The 13,675-nt window shown below is 53.0% G+C and overlaps 1 protein-coding gene and 3 non-coding genes across 5 annotated transcripts; all 4 read right to left on the reverse strand.

Annotated features, from left to right (window-relative positions):
* Positions 1-33: 33 nt before the first annotated feature.
* RPS8 (ribosomal protein S8) lies at positions 34-11,155 on the reverse strand. Of its 2 annotated transcripts, none has more exons than XM_069735835.1 (6): positions 11,044-11,155; positions 9,261-9,367; positions 8,838-8,937; positions 8,423-8,598; positions 5,439-5,568; positions 34-205 (listed from the first exon to the last, which is right to left on the reverse strand). In XM_069735835.1, exons 1-6 carry the CDS (start codon positions 11,045-11,047, stop codon positions 96-98), a joined length of 627 nt encoding a protein of 208 aa, XP_069591936.1. In that variant the 5' UTR covers positions 11,048-11,155; the 3' UTR covers positions 34-95. The 2 variants fall into 2 exon arrangements, with proteins under 2 accessions (XP_069591936.1, XP_069591934.1); XM_069735833.1 differs by having other exon boundaries at positions 10,712-11,051.
* LOC138648556 (small nucleolar RNA SNORD38) lies at positions 8,308-8,379 on the reverse strand. Its single transcript, XR_011315168.1, has one exon. It is a non-coding gene; the product is annotated as a small nucleolar RNA SNORD38 (small nucleolar RNA).
* On the reverse strand, positions 9,005-9,110 carry LOC138648500 (small nucleolar RNA SNORD46). Its single transcript, XR_011315113.1, has one exon. It is a non-coding gene; the product is annotated as a small nucleolar RNA SNORD46 (small nucleolar RNA).
* On the reverse strand, positions 9,435-9,513 carry LOC138648555 (small nucleolar RNA SNORD55/SNORD39). The gene has a single exon (XR_011315167.1). It is a non-coding gene; the product is annotated as a small nucleolar RNA SNORD55/SNORD39 (small nucleolar RNA).
* Positions 11,156-13,675: the final 2,520 nt, after the last annotated feature.

A 13,675-nucleotide genomic window follows, 5' to 3' on the forward strand; every position in this document is an offset into this window, starting at 1 on the left:
GCCGGCAGAGAATAAGCCACACAGAGCAGAGCCTTGTACTAAACGTCTGTTTATTACACTTTCGGTTACATGGAGAGAACAGTTGGGGAACACGTTTATTTGCCTTTTTTCGCCTTGATCTTCCTCAGGTAGAACTCCAATTCCTTGCCCTCGAGTACATATCCGTCAGCTCTGCCGCACTGGCCGGGTCTGGAGGCGATACAGGCTGTGAAGACAATGGACGCAGGTTACACGCTGCGAAGCTTATACCCTACACCCGTCATCTCCAGGCTGTTAGTCTCCATCTGTTCCAAGACTACAACACCCAGCATGGAAGACGCTGGCGGAGAAACGCCCGTCCGGGTGAGGGACGCTGGGGCTCCGGTTCTGAGGCAACATCAGGTAATTACCAGTCATGTACTTGTGGATGGACAGATGACGTTTACCTATTGGCCATTACTGCATTCACTTTAGATCCATTGCTCGCTAGGAGATTAGGGTCAGACCTTGGCTGCCTCTAAACCTTTCCTATAATACAATCTGGGCATTGGTCAGTTCATGAGGTTGGAAGTGATTCATTTTGCATTTGCTCCGATTGATGCTCTGTATAATCTCTTCCTACAATTTATAACATTTATAACATTCCCTGTTCCTGCTTTATTAGCCCTGTGTCCCCTGCAGTATCTTCGCTATCTGTATCAAGTGTTTTCTTTTTATAATTTTTTTTTTTTTAAATCTCTTCAGAATAATTATATTTTTAATTTTACTGGTGGATCTCTTCCTCTTTTCCCCCTTTCTACATGCTAATCCGTTGGTTGTTATGTACTTAAAGTGCCCCTCTTTCTATTTAGGACTTTGTTGAATTATTTTTTTATGGTCTTATTTTGCACCAATTTCTCTATATCATCCAAGTATGTGAGTGAATGTGTATACTATGTTAAGCTATTTTCACACTAGCGTCGCATTTCTCCGGCGCATCCGCTGCCCCATTGTGAGGTGCGGGGAGGTGGGGGCGGAGTTCCGGCCGCGCATGCGCGGTCGGAAAAAGCGGTCCGTCAGGAGCAAGAAACGTTACACTTAACGTTTTTTTGCTCCCGGCGGTCCGCCACAACCGTCGCACGACGGTTGCGACGTGTGGCAAAGCGTCGCAAATGTTAATCTATGGGGCAAAAACGCATCCTGCAAACAACTTTGCAGGATGCGTTTTTTGCCATAAACGACGCATTGCGACGTCTGGCAAAAAACGCCAGTGTGAAAGTAGCCTTAGCGGTGCATGTGCTGAATGTGTATACTATAAGTCCATGTCTGTTTTTTCTCTGAACATAGCCACTTGATCAGATGGGCAGAGAAAGGTAGCGGATTCACTTGTCTTGTATGTTAAGAAAAAACACACAAATGGAGCTCATTTTAACTCATTTCATCACAGTCCTGTTTTTAGGGGATCCAGACAGAACCCATGAAAGTTCAGCAGAAGTGGAATGAGAAACTTTGTTATACACCGCCGCTGCTGACCAGAGGCGCTGCCTAGCGACACGCCGCTGCTGACCAGAGGCGCTGCCTAGCGACACGCCGCTGCTGACCAGAGGCGCTGCCTAGCGACACGCCGCTGCTGACCAGAGGCGCTGCCTAGCGACACGCCGCTGCTGACCAGAGGCGCTGCCTAGCGACACGCCGCTGCTGACCAGAGGCGCTGCCTAGCGACACGCCGCTGCTGACCAGAGGCGCTGCCTAGCGACACACCGCTGCTGACCAGAGGCGCTGCCTAGCGACACACCGCTGCTGACCAGAGGCGCTGCCTAGCGACACACCGCTGCTGACCAGAGGCGCTGCCTAGCGACACACCGCTGCTGACCAGAGGCGCTGCCTAGCGACACACCGCTGCTGACCAGAGGCGCTGCCTAGCGACACACCGCTGCTGACCAGAGGCGCTGCCTAGCGACACACCGCTGCTGACCAGAGGCGCTGCCTAGCGACACACCGCTGCTGACCAGAGGCGCTGCCTAGCGACACACCGCTGCTGACCAGAGGCGCTGCCTAGCGACACACCGCTGCTGACCAGAGGCGCTGCCTAGCGACACACCGCTGCTGACCAGAGGCGCTGCCTAGCGACACACCGCTGCTGACCAGAGGCGCTGCCTAGCGACACACCGCTGCTGACCAGAGGCGCTGCCTAGCGACACACCGCTGCTGACCAGAGGCGCTGCCTAGCGACACACCGCTGCTGACCAGAGGCGCTGCCTAGCGACACACCGCTGCTGACCAGAGGCGCTGCCTAGCGACACACCGCTGCTGACCAGAGGCGCTGCCTAGCGACACACCGCTGCTGACCAGAGGCGCTGCCTAGCGACACACCGCTGCTGACCAGAGGCGCTGCCTAGCGACACACCGCTGCTGACCAGAGGCGCTGCCTAGCGACACACCGCTGCTGACCAGAGGCGCTGCCTAGCGACACACCGCTGCTGACCAGAGGCGCTGCCTAGCGACACACCGCTGCTGACCAGAGGCGCTGCCTAGCGACACACCGCTGCTGACCAGAGGCGCTGCCTAGCGACACACCGCTGCTGACCAGAGGCGCTGCCTAGCGACACACCGCTGCTGACCAGAGGCGCTGCCTAGCGACACACCGCTGCTGACCAGAGGCGCTGCCTAGCGACACACCGCTGCTGACCAGAGGCGCTGCCTAGCGACACACCGCTGCTGACCAGAGGCGCTGCCTAGCGACACACCGCTGCTGACCAGAGGCGCTGCCTAGCGACACACCGCTGCTGACCAGAGGCGCTGCCTAGCGACACACCGCTGCTGACCAGAGGCGCTGCCTAGCGACACACCGCTGCTGACCAGAGGCGCTGCCTAGCGACACACCGCTGCTGACCAGAGGCGCTGCCTAGCGACACACCGCTGCTGACCAGAGGCGCTGCCTAGCGACACACCGCTGCTGACCAGAGGCGCTGCCTAGCGACACACCGCTGCTGACCAGAGGCGCTGCCTAGCGACACACCGCTGCTGACCAGAGGCGCTGCCTAGCGACACACCGCTGCTGACCGGAGGCGCTGCCTAGCGACACACCGCTGCTGACCGGAGGCGCTGCCTAGCGACACACCGCTGCTGACCGGAGGCGCTGCCTAGCGACACACCGCTGCTGACCGGAGGCGCTGCCTAGCGACACACCGCTGCTGACCGGAGGCGCTGCCTAGCGACACACCGCTGCTGACCGGAGGCGCTGCCTAGCGACACACCGCTGCTGACCGGAGGCGCTGCCTAGCGACACACCGCTGCTGACCGGAGGCGCTGCCTAGCGACACACCGCTGCTGACCGGAGGCGCTGCCTAGCGACACACCGCTGCTGACCGGAGGCGCTGCCTAGCGACACACCGCTGCTGACCGGAGGCGCTGCCTAGCGACACACCGCTGCTGACCGGAGGCGCTGCCTAGCGACACACCGCTGCTGACCGGAGGCGCTGCCTAGCTACAAGCCTGGAATCCGGGGACATGTCATTAGAACAGCATGCCAAGCTGCCAGTCTCAAGATGGCTGCTCTCATGGCCTGTACTTGGGATGCTATAATGACTATATTCAGTCATTATGTTTCCAAAGGTGAATTTATCCAGGTTTAACCCTGCTGTTCTGTTGGTCAAAAATGACCGACTTCAATATTCTTTAAAATATTCAAGATGCGGCTCTGAAACCCGTGGCCGACCGACCCATCCTCATTTAAGTCAATCAACCACAAGTTTCAGAACCGCATCTTGAACACCCCAAAAAATACCAAAGTTCAAAATAGGTCTCCCCAGACCGAACAGAACAGCAGGGTTAATAAGATTTACTTGACCCCCTACTGAAATATAACTAATCATATTCGATGGAGATAGCTCCCTTTAAAGGGAACCTGAACCCCCCCCAGCGTTAGTAACTAAAAGAGCCATCTTGTGCAGCACTAATGCTGTATTCTGACAAGGTGGCTCTTTTAGTTCTTGTTCGTTGCACTGCAGAAATAATCGCTTTTTAAATTTGTCCCTCATACCTTCAAATCGACACGGGGGCAGGTCTTTCCCCCCTAATCCAGACGCACCACATCCGTCATTGTGCGAGACAGGCACCACCTCCTCTGCGTTACTCAATTCTCCAGGCGCCTGCGCTGTCATATTCTGCCTTGGACATGCGCAGTTCGCGCTGCCCAACCACTGACAACACTTGATGTCTTGCTTACTGTGCGGCTCGAGATCCCGCCCCGCAGTGTGAATAAATCATAAGAGCGTGGGGCGGGATCTCGGGCCGCACGTGCGCGCAGGCGCAGTAAGCAAGTCATCAAGTGATGGCAGTGGTCTGGCAGCGCGAACTGCGCATGTCCAAGGCAGAATATGACAGCGCAGGCGCCTGGAGAATAGAATAACGCCAAGGAGGTGGTGCCCGTCTCACAGAATGACAGATGTGTTGCGTCTGGATTAGGGGGGGAAAGACCTGCCCTCGTGGCGATTTGAATATGAGGGACAAATTTAAAAAGCGATTATTTCTGCAGTGCAACGAACAAGAACTAAAAGAGCCACCTTGTCAGAATGCAGCATTAGTGCTGCACAAAGTGGCTCTTTTAGTTACCAATGCCTGGGAGGGTGACAGGTTCACTTTAAAGGGATGTTCTTGTAGCTTTCCTTAAGACTCACTAGCTCATCTGTTCATACAATGGTTGATGGAGGAGATGTGACCAGGCCGCCCAGCAGCCTCCAATATGAAAGTCTTTCCCATGCAAGATGTTATATAATTGGAGGCAGATTGAGGAGAATGAGATCAGACATTGTATGGACAGAAGTGCTGAAAAGTGGGATAAAGCTGCAGAGAGAAAACGGATGACCCCTTTAAGAAAACCAAGACACTAGAAGTTGTTAACTACTTGAACAACTCCTTATACCGCGCGCTTGGCCCCACCAAAATATAAAGCCTATACTCCCCCTCCCCACATGCTGGCGCCGTGCCTGCAGTGACACTCGCTCTCCCAGGGGCTCCCGTGCGGATATAGAACATGTGACCCTGGTGCCCAATCAGCGCTGACGTCAATTTTATCATCTTTGGACAAACTGAACCTGAAGTCTGGGCTGATCTCAAATTTCCTCTTAATGTTCAATTTATCCAAAGGCGGTTAAATTGACGCCAGCGCTGATCGGGCGCCGGGGTTACGTGTCATCATACAGCCGCACAGGAGCCGCTGGGAGAGCGAGTGCAGCCACCGTGGGAGCAGCACCTGTATAAGAAGCAAGTATAAGGTGGGGTCAAGCGAGGGGTATGAGCAGGAATTGTCCAAGTAGTGGACAACCCCTTTAATGAAGACACTGGAGGGAACATTCGCTCCCATTATGTTACCATGAGGTCGCGCTCAGAACTACAACAAACAATATGGAATCCCTCTTGATGCAGACAGGTCTGACTAGAAGATTGGGGGGCGACGCCGCCGGTCACCGACCACTCACCAAGGAGTTTTCCCTGCTGGAACTGCTCCTCCAGCAGAGCACTAATCTTCGCGGTCTTTTTGCGCTCTTCGTATTTCTTCAGCGTTTTCTTGGATCTTTTCTTGTTCAGGATTTCCTCCTCTTCTGGGGTCTGAAAGCAAAAAGCAAGAAAGTAATTCCAAATGTGAACTTAATTTAGGGCAGAGCCGACCTGATCAACATGGTCACAACCTTCCTTATCCACCGCCATCATGCTCCTCTGTGCCTGCAGTGTCTGACCCAAATGCATCCGTGGTCTAACAGAAGATGCGCTGGCACGCAAAACGGAAAAGTGTTCATGTTGTTGGTGGCGAGATAGGCAATGGCCACATGGGTCTTGGCATCTAAGCTGCCATCTGTCCATGTAGAAGGAAAATTGGCCATAAAGCCACATGAGACCATGGGAGACATTACTCTATGGCCCATTAGGTTAATCAGAATTCCTATCAGATGACCGACGTCAGACACGATGGAGGAGACATTCACTGACCAGGACCAGTGCTGGATCACGTACAGACCTCAGCGCTCCTGATGGGCCGGTGTTCAGCTAATAAGCCCCAGCAGACAGGCAGACAAACAGACAGGCAGACACCTTTCTGACTCAACAGCTTCCAAAATGATCAGTAATAAAAGGAGAAACGCCTCAGTTCTCCAAACCATTCGATCAGGTTATGCCAACGCCTAAAGTCCAGACACATGATCGCTGCAGACAATCACTGGCAGCTGCAGTGTCCTTGTCACCGCTGCTGCCAGTGAAGTGTCCTTAAAGAAAATGGTGCAGGAACCGAGCAGCACTGAAACAGGAGTGGTGGAGGTGAGGGACTGGCGAGTATAAACCCAAGATGACCAGGGACACCATCGCACACTGTCGGGGTTCTCTGCACAGGTACATTTACCCCAATATACCATTCGAGCCCATAATGCACACCAGACAGGGCCAGCCATGGACTCCAGTGTCGGCTCACTGCCCAATATCCACATGGAAGGATTTCCTCACTTATATACAGCTGTTGTGTCCAAAACCAATCCCCGATTCTCACCAAGGCCGGAGCCACACTGATGTGTGTTCTCTAGCGAGAGAATCAGCCGATGCTAATGACACTCGGCTCCAACTTGTCTGACCGAGCGTTGCTTTACTGTGATCCGATTCTGCATGAGTGAATCGCAGCCCAGGTGCGGAGAAGATGGAGAATGTAATTTCTCCATTGTGTGAGTCTGCGGATGTTGCATGGCACACTGATTCCATCCGAGCGCAGCCCCATGTGTCACACGCACCCATAGATTTGTATGGTTGGGCATGTGATTTTAATTTTGGAGTCACTCCCAGAATGCTGCCGAATTGGCGTGAGATAAGAATTGCAAATCTGCACTGCCTCACAGAATAAGATTGGGCAGAGGCGATCATAAAAACATCACATAGCACTCGGCCGTGTTATACGCCAGTGTGAGCGAGCCCTTACACCGAGCAGACGCTGGAAATTGTCTTAACCCATTAAGGTGGGAATACTTCACCATCGGATTTTTTGACACTGAACAGAAAAACGTTTGCATCTTAGAGGCTGAACACAGATCTCCCTGCTCACAGCTGAAGGTTTGTTACTGCTGCGCCCGATGCAGGCAGAGCTCTTCTGTCTGACATGAAACAACTAGAACCCTCAGGTAACGGAAGTCTGCAATCTGCAGGTCTCCAGAATATAATGTTACAAGTACTATCTCACCATTCTCAAGATCTCTACTGTGTTCAGATTAAAAAGTGTCAGAACCTTTCACTATCCATAGACTTAAAAAGCCCTACAGGAGGCTCAGGCAGTCACTGCGTCTTGCAGGCGGACCACCACAGGGTCCAGTACCGGCTGCCTGAACCTTAAGGTACCTTCACACAACGATTTCGTTAATATCGTTGCAACTTCACGCTTTTTGTGACGTAGCAACGATCCTGCTAACTATATCTTTATATGTGACAGCGGCCAACGATCAGGCCCCTGCTGGGAGATCGTTGGTCGTGGGGAATGATCAGGACCATTTTTTGGTTGCCGATCACCCGCTGTCATCGCTAGATCGGCGTGTGTGACGCCGATCTAGCGATGTGTTCACCTGTAACCAGGGTAAACATCGGGTTACTAAGTGCAGGGCCGTGCTTAGTAACCCGATATTTACCCTGGTTACCATTGTAAAAGCAAAAAAAATAAAAAACACTACATACTCACATTCTGATGTCTGTCACGTCCCCCGCCTTCAGCTTCCCTGCACTGTGTCAGCGCCGGCCGTAAAGCAGAGCACACCGGTGGCGTCACCGCTGTGCTCTGCTTTACGGCCGGCGCTGACAGTGCAGAGAAGCTGACGGCGGGGGACGTGACAGACATCAGAATGTAAGTATGTAGTGTTTTTTTATTTTTTTACTTTTACAATGGTAACCAGGGTAAATATCGGGTTACTAAGCACGGCCCTGCACTTAGTAACCCGATGTTTACCCTGGTTACCCGGGCATCGTTGAAGACAGTTTCAACTATGCCGAAGTCGTTCCCCTGATCGTTGGTCGCTGGAGAGAGCTGTCTGTGTGACAGCTCCCCAGCGACCACACAACGACTTACCAACAATCACGGCCAGGTCATATCGCTGGTCGTGATCGTTGGTAAGTCGTTTAGTTTAATGGTACCTTTAGGGGTATAAAGTCAGCAGGTGGCAGAGCCTGCAGCCTGAGCAGATTCTGATCAGACGTGTCACATGATTGGAGCGGTGGTCACTATCACAGGTTTCCCTCTGTCCTACTGCAGCAGGTCTCTGGAACGAGCGCCCCCAGAAAATCGCCAATCGCCAGGAGGATCAGCTCTGCACGTAGGCAGATTTTTGTCTTCCTCAGATATATAGGAATCATCTCTTTCCATTCAGTAGCAGAACTGGACAAAATTATCATCACTGGAAGACACGGGGAAGGTGAGATTATGGCGGAGCAGCATAAGACTTACCAGCTTGGCTCCCTTCTTGCGTCCAAGCGGTGTGGCGTAGTGCGCTTCATACCACTGTCTGTAGGGGGTGCTGTCTATCAGAATAATGCAGTTTTTCACCAGGGTCTTGGTTCTGACCAGCTCATTGTTGGAGGCATTGTAGACAACGTCTATGATCCTGGTTTTGCGAGTGCAACCTTACAGGAAAGAAACATTACGTTAACATGAGAACAGATGCGTTCACGAGCACTGAGCAGAAAGTCATGGCACGGTCAGCACTATGACAGATCCTATCATGGTGAGGCCCACAAGTCAGAATGACCGTAAGGCCTTCACATAAGGTCTCAGTTTTCATCACACGTACCACCTGTCATCTACCCCATCTTCCCTGGCTTACAGCACTGATCTGCACAGCAACGTTCAGGGCATCACTTACATTCAGAACCCCAGGAGAAGTTGCCAGCGTCCAGCCTCAGGGCGCGGTATTTCTTGTTCCCGCCGCGGACTCTCACAGTGTGAATACGACGAGGACCAATCTGCAGCAAGAAAACTACGTCCTCAGTTAAAAACATAAAATGCTGAAACCTTCATTACAATTAGAGCAACGCGTCAGAGTAACTATGACGATCCTTTCATCGGCCGGCAGCATAAACGGAGGCCAAAACGACCACCACTGCCGCCCTAAGGGTAACATTTCATCACACGCGCTGCTGATCTATGGACCCCCACCCACAGATGTGCGAGGGCAGAGCAGTGCTGCCACTAATGGAGCCGACATCTCGCGTAGCCATTGGTGAGAAAACGTCCCCCCCGTTATTACAGTCCCAGATAATCCCACTAATAGATGCCGATCTCGAACCTTTGTGTTGGCAGCTGGGCGGCCCAGCTCATACTTCCTCTTCTTGTGGTAGGGCTTCCTTTTGCCTCCAGTCTTGCGGCGCTTGTGCCAGTTGTCCCTTGAGATACCTGTGGGATAAAACAGTTACAATGAGAGCAAAATAAGTGACCCCCAACATTCAGTGGCAGGATGGGCAGAGTGCTCAGCTCTCCAAGGGAGTTTTCCACATTGCAAGTTCAGAAATTCGCAGCATGAAAAGGTCATCACATGCACTCTGCCCAGAGCCTGGCACCAGGTCTGCAGCACAAGAGCCGTGCACACCCATTCCAGGGGAAAATCTGCAGCCTCCAGGGAACAAGGACAATATTAGGCACCAGCCGCTATAAGATACAGGGGAACGGGAGCTAGAATAATGCCCAGATAATGCCAGGCACCGGCCGCTACGATACAGGGGAACTAACAACAGGGGGCACAGGAGCCAAGTTAGGGCGCAGGGACCACGCCAGGGGCTGCTTACTGTAGAGTACAGGGGTCCTGCAAATAACAGGGGGAGCAGGACACTGTCCGGGGTCAGAGGGCGCAGGAACCACGCCAGGGGCTGCTTACTGTAGAGTACAGGGGTCCTGCAAATAACAGGGGGTGCAGGACACTGCCTGGGGTCAGAGGGCGCAGTGACCACGCCAGGGGCTGCTTACTGTAGAGTACAGGGGTCCTGCAAATAACAGGGGGAGCAGGACACTGTCCGGGGTCAGAGGGCGCAGGAACCACGCCAGGGGCTGCTTACTGTAGAGTACAGGGGTCCTGCAAATAACAGGGGGTGCAGGACACTGCCTGGGGTCAGAGGGCGCAGTGACTACGCCAGGGGCTGCTTACTGTAGAGTACAGGGGTCCTGCAAATAACAGGGGGTGCAGGACACTGCCTGGGGTCAGAGGGCGCAGTGACTACGCCAGGGGCTGCTTACTGTAGAGTACAGGGGTCCTGCAAATAACAGGGGGCGCAGGACACTGCCCAGGGTCAGAGGGCGCAGGGACCACACCAGGGGCTGCTTACTGTAGAGTACAGGGGTCCTGCAAATAACAGGGGGCGCAGGACACTGCCCGGGGTCAGAGGGCGCAGGGACCACACCAGGGGCTGCTTACTGTATAGTACAGGGGTCCTGCAAATAACAGGGGGCGCAGGACACTGCCCAGGGTCAGAGGGCGCAGGGACCACACCAGGGGCTGCTTACTGTAGAGTACAGGGGTCCTGCAAATAACAGGGGGCGCAGGACACTGCCCGGGGTCAGAGGGCGCAGGGACCACACCAGGGGCTGCTTACTGTATAGTACAGGGGTCCTGCAAATAACAGGGGGTGCAGGACACTGCCCGGGGTCAGAGGGCGCAGGGACCGCTTACTGTAGAGTACAGGGGTCCTGCAAATAACAGGGGGCGCAGGACACTGCCCAGGGTCAGAGGGCGCAGGGACCACTTACTGTAGAGCACAGGGGTTCCGCTAATACCAGGGCGCATGCACGGACTGTACCATCCGCTCGGGTGGGGGGCGCAGCACGCGGAGGGAGTGGTGGCCACGAGTGCGGCTACACTGCAGTATGGCGGCGTCTATGTCGGGCCTGGGTCCCGTATACATCACCACCCGGGGTCCACACTCAGCAGCTAAATATCTCCCAGATAAGACCCGGATTAGTGACCTCAGACGATAACCGACATCTCCTGGCAAGAACCGGGGGTCACGAGACTCGGCGCGGGCAGATGGAGGCGGATTGCGGGGCAGACCCGCACAGACGGCGGAGCAGCCATGACATACCCATTCTCAGGCGCTGGCAGGAAAGAGGAAACGCAAAGGCTCTCGGGAAACTTTGTTAGCCTGTAAATCTCGCGAGAAAAAGGATGTGACGTCATACATAGCAACAGCGACGCCGCCAGAAGGGAGTACGGTGGCTGGCGGGAGACAAAACACGTAAAATCCCGTGCTCGGGGGGGGGGGGGCGATAGGAGCATTGACGTCATTTATTACACCAGCTCTTAGATTGAGGGGTCTGACCTGTGCCCCCATTTAATGACCGAATGTTTTTATTCAGATTGTGAAGGCGCCAGTGATCGTCTGCAGCCGGAGACTAATGCAGCCAGGCTCGGTGCACGGCGTCGGGACGTCACTGCTCATGGCCCCAGATTTCAGCCCCGCACATGGGGAGGTGGTCTCTAGTGCATGATCGGGCATATCGCGCCGGAGCCTGCCCGCCGTCTGGAACCACTCGCACCCAGTGCTCACAGAGGAGGGGCCGGCACAGTGTTTCAGTAGTCAGTGCTGCAGTTCTTTCTTTGCGCCACAAATTCGGTTGTCCTCGATTTCAGGTGAAGACAGGAAAAAAGAGACCAATGCATAAATCTGTGCACCCCTGCTATATGCCAAAGAGAATATAGACTTTATCACAAAGACACATGAACAAATGCAGGGGATTATCATCCTGATACCACACATGCGGGAGGGTGGGCTCATCGCACGTTTACATTTGTTCATGTGTCTTTGTTATAATAAAGTCTATATTTTTCTTCGGCATATAACAGGGGTGCACATGTTTATGCAGTGGTCTCTTTTTTCCTGTCTTGTTATGCATGTTGTAGCACATGATAAAACATATTTCTGCTGAAGTGATGCACCTGAGATTTTACTATTTATTTCAGGTGAAGTCTTAGGGTAAGTTCACACAGGGCGTTTTTTATGCTAATTTTCAGCTGCTTTTTACAGAACCAGCAGAGCCTATGAGACTTCAGAAATCTGCACACTGTTTTCTGTGTGATCAGGATTTTGTGCTCTGCTGCGTTTTTTAGACATAGAGCGTGACACTTCTTTCAGCGTTTTTCACCCATGGACTTGGATGGCTGGTGCAAAAACGCAGGTATCATTATTTGCTGCAGAAAAGTCAAGGACATTAGCGTTTACAAAGAGGAAAAAACCCGCACCAAAAGAAAAAAAAGCACCAAATTTGCAATAAAAAAAACACACCAAAACCGCACCTACACCTGCATCTTTGCCACAGATTCTCTTTCTTTCCTGCCAAGATGATCAGGTTTTGCTGCAGAAAAAAAAAAAGAGCAGCAAAAACGCCCAGTGTGAACTTACCCTTACTGCACAGATACATTGTAACGACCACTCAGCTGTGAGCAGACACGATGAATGTGGTAGGATAGAGGTAGGGTCTCCATGTGTGCTGTACATTGTCAGAACCGGAGCAGCCAGCCCAATGGGGAGAATCGGGGCCTCAGCCATGGGGCCCTCGGATCCTCCGCTCAGAGCAGCCGCGCTCCTGGATGATGGAGTCAGACATTTCCTATGGGGCTGGTGAGTGCTACGTTCAGCAGTTACGGGAATTAACACTGCGCTGTTATACTGGGGTAAGAGGGCCACGCTGCTCTTCTATGGACAGCCCCTCTAAGCCAGGGTGCACAAGTTCACAGGTTCCTGCTCTGACCAGATGGGATCAGTTAGTCACAAGTCACCGGTGGGTTTGGGGCCGACCACTAATGCTTTGTGTGTGAGCCCCAATATAGAGGCGCAGCAGAGTCCACAGCTCTCACCTCCCCCATCACAACTTATAGAAGGGGCCGCTGTGCTCTGAAAGCTGCAGATATAACTTTCCTGGCTAGCCAATAAAGGGGTCACGCCAAGGAGACTTGTCTTTAGGCAGAGAAGTGGTTCCATGGATTTTTCCAGCTAATACAATGGGGCGTTTTATTGTACTTCATAATCAGACTAAACTTATTTCTCATCCTTCACAGGACTAATCCGGTGTAGCGGGGCACTGAGGAACAATGCAGGACCTGCGGCCCCCCCAACTATATTGTTGACATTTATTGTCAGAAGGTCATGTGCCACAGAAGGTCATGTGCCACAGAAGGTCATGTGCCACAGAAGGTCATGTGCCACAGAAGGTCATGTGCCACAGAAGGTCATGTGCCACAGAAGGTCATGTGCCACAGAAGGTAATATCCCTTTAAATTTTTAGGGTGGCCCCAGATTGGGTTTCTGAACCAATATTGGTCTTTGCCCCAAAAAAGAGTTGTGCACCCACCCTGTTTTATGGCAATTTTCCAGTCTGGGCACCTGAGTGGTGGCTTCTCAGACCATTTCCTTATGTCAGCTGGAAAATGAATGGAGTGACATTAAAGGGAACCTGTCACCCCCAAAATCAAAGGTGAGGTAAGCCCACCGGCATCAGGGGCTTATCTACAGCATTCTGTAATACTGTAGATAAGCCCCCGATGTTACCTGAAAGATGAGAAAAAGAGGTTAGATTATACTCACCTGGGTGGGCGGTCCTGCTGCAGTCCGATCCGATGGGCCTCACGGTCCGGGGCCTCCCATATTCATAGCATGACGCCCTCTTGTCTTCACGCTGCGGCTCTGGCGCAGGCGTACTGATCTGTCCTGTTGAGGG

The sequence above is a fragment of the Ranitomeya imitator genome, chromosome 8 (assembly GCF_032444005.1).
Source record: "Ranitomeya imitator isolate aRanImi1 chromosome 8, aRanImi1.pri, whole genome shotgun sequence".
Taxonomy (NCBI): domain Eukaryota; kingdom Metazoa; phylum Chordata; class Amphibia; order Anura; family Dendrobatidae; genus Ranitomeya; species Ranitomeya imitator.

Coding starts and splice junctions, on each gene's coding strand:
- RPS8 (XM_069735833.1), bottom strand. CDS start 10,748: ATGCGCCCTGGTATTAGCGGAACCCCTGTGCTCTACA. Junction 8,938..9,260: donor GCCCAGCTGCCAACACAAAG/GTTCGAGATCGG, acceptor TTCTTGCTGCAG/ATTGGTCCTCGTCGTATTCA. Junction 8,599..8,837: donor CTTCTCCTGGGGTTCTGAAT/GTAAGTGATGCC, acceptor CTTTCCTGTAAG/GTTGCACTCGCAAAACCAGG.